This window comes from Chaetura pelagica, unplaced genomic scaffold (genome assembly GCF_000747805.2).
Source record: "Chaetura pelagica isolate M959 unplaced genomic scaffold, ChaPel_1.0 scaffold69, whole genome shotgun sequence".
Taxonomy (NCBI): Eukaryota; Metazoa; Chordata; class Aves; order Apodiformes; family Apodidae; genus Chaetura; species Chaetura pelagica.
Window position 1 is genome coordinate 1,671,379 of NW_009970724.1, and position 2,516 is coordinate 1,673,894.

A 2,516-nucleotide genomic window follows, 5' to 3' on the forward strand; every position below is an offset into this window, starting at 1 on the left:
GAAAGAGCATCGACAAAGACGTCTCTAAACCATCTCACCTGCCTCCCTCCAGGATAATTGTATTACTGACTTACACACATACACATCCGTGTTCCCACCTACAGCCACTTCCTCTAAGGACCCCGAAGAAGGGAGAGGAGATGCTGAACAATGAAAGGAGCTCACGGCACAAAAAGTAGCATGGTCGGGGGTGGATCAGAAGGAGAGAGGGGAGACAGACAAGAGATCACATTCCTAGCACGAGGAATACACTGCTCCTGCCTTCAGTGGGAATCCTCCTACCTTTGCAAACGCCGACATAAAAGACACACTTGCAGCATATTTCAAAACCAAAGAGCGATGGATTTACAAGGCAGGTTGATTTTATGATGACTTTTATTGAAAAGGTACGCCGAGTTTAGGCAGATGCCTTTTAGCGCCGGTAAGTTAGCACAGTGCCTAATTCAAGGAGACAGCCTGAGGAAGCAGCGCCGACAGGGGAGAGAGAGCCACAATGTCTCTATTACTCTCCTCGGTATCGTAAAGGGGAGAAGAAAAATCACGTCTGAAAGGGAGAGGACAGAGTGGTGCAGCAGGTTTTTGTTGAAAAGAAATATAATAATAACAGTAACAACAACAATAATAAAAAGTGTTTCCTAGGAAGAAATTTCAACAGAACAAAGGAGCCCGTGTGAAAGCCAAACCACTGGCTCCTTGGTCTACACATCTGGGTTTACAGGAAAACTCTAATCCCAAATTAGCACTCTGCTTCAGGGTACCCCCACTCTGCCACCCCCAGAAACCCTCCCCACCATGGGTCACCTCCCAGCTCCGCAAAGCTGGAAGCCTGCCCTTCCCAAAGGACAGCTCTGTGTGGGCAACACCACAAGGGACAAGGTGATGGGCAGCAGGGAGTTACAGTTACGAGCACATGGACTGGATTCCTTTAGTCCAGCCACCTACTTACGGAATCTTTCAACACGCACCAAAGTGGAAAACATCCAGAGAAAGCACATGGTGCAGAAGCTTATTGAACTGTGAGAATAGATTCGGGTTTATGTCTCAAAGAGGGAGTTCAGTGGCCAGAAATATTGTTAAGTTAAGCAGAGGAAAAGGCACTTTTGCCCCAACCTGAGGCATGAATCCTGAAGGTGATGCATTTGCTCTAAGGATGGTGTGCATGAAGAAAAGGTCAGAAAGAAATACTTGAAGAAGCAGGGGGTACATGTTTGCTGCAAGCTGTGGGAAACTTTATGGCTACACACTCCAGCTGCATCCCCATTTACACACATATATGTACCAGCATCTACAACCTTGCACTGGGGCACAGATGGCTTTCTGAATGGTCAACATCGTCTCTCCAGCTGTGTGCTGGAAGACAAGATTCCTTCAAGAGCACCTCACCTTAAAATCTGTCAATGTCCATTTAGAAGAGATCAGGCAGTGCTGTGTGGTTGTGCTTGACAGGCAGGAAAGGCTGGTTTTCCTCTACCTTCAGCAAGAACCACAACACTGAAAAACTCAACAGGTGATTGTCCCGCAATGAGGCGCAACTAAAGAAGAACCAACAAGTCAATGGAGGTACTTACATCTGTCGCTTCGGTCTTCAGGACTGGATGAGGTCTCCCGGTCAGAAATGAGGCCAGAAACTGCAAAGATCTTCTTCCCTGTATCATCAACTTTGAGGGAGCCGGGGGAGCTGGAGGGGAGCTGTGTGCCAAACTCGTACTCCTTCCCATCAGCATCCGAGAAGCGCAGATGGGGTGAGTCAGTGTCATGGCAGTTTTTCAGGCGCTTGGCCGGCGTAAAGGCCGACTGGTAGCTCTCCCGGTCTTCAGTAGATGCAAAGGGGCGGAAAGCCCCAACGCCGCTGTGGTTCAACATACTGATCGGGGTGCAGTCCAGGTTAGGGGGTGCAAACTGGGGGTGGAGGTGAAGCAAGGATGGAGGAAAGTCACGGTTTGCAAACGCTCCCGGCACCCCCCCTTGCCGGTGGTACATGGAGGCAAAAGTATATGAGCCGTTGGTGAAGGGAATATGCACGTCCTTATCTGCTGACACGGGGACCCCAAAAGGCCTCGGCTGCTGGCAGGGAATGGAAGCATCACGACTGGCTTCGGCAGTGGAGGCAAGAACCATCAGTGCTGGGGAGGCCAGTGGGTTGGGGAGGTAGGGTGAGTTCTCCATCTTGAACGCTGCCCGGTGTAAGTCCATCGGAGTCTCTTTCCTCAGCAGGATCACAAGCAGAACGATCTTCCCTGGAAGGAAAGCAAAGTGATGCCTGGGAACGGAGCGAGGAAAATTACTGGAGCATCATCACCCTCCAAGGACTGCAAGGAAACAGAAAAGAAAAGACAAGTGGTTAGGTTTCTGCACTTGTCTCCCTGGGATGCTCCAGCAGCAGGGTGGCCACATGTGTTACAACCCACCGGCCAGAGACGCGCCACTGTTCTCATTCAAGAAAATCAATAGACAACTTCACACACTAGTGGAATCAGCTCTGGCCCTCCAGGTTAAAGGGTCTCATCCAGTGCAGA

General features: G+C 50.1%; 1 protein-coding gene across 1 annotated transcript in view; it reads right to left on the reverse strand.

Moving 5' to 3' along the window:
* RNF220 (ring finger protein 220) overlaps positions 1-2,193 on the reverse strand; it is a 221,123-nt gene extending 218,930 nt beyond the window's left edge. The window contains exon 1 of the mRNA XM_010006710.1: positions 1,569-2,193. Coding sequence (XP_010005012.1) covers positions 1,569-2,193 — 625 coding nt within the window. The remainder of the gene's footprint in view (positions 1-1,568) is intronic.
* Between the last annotated feature and the right edge of the window lie 323 nt (positions 2,194-2,516).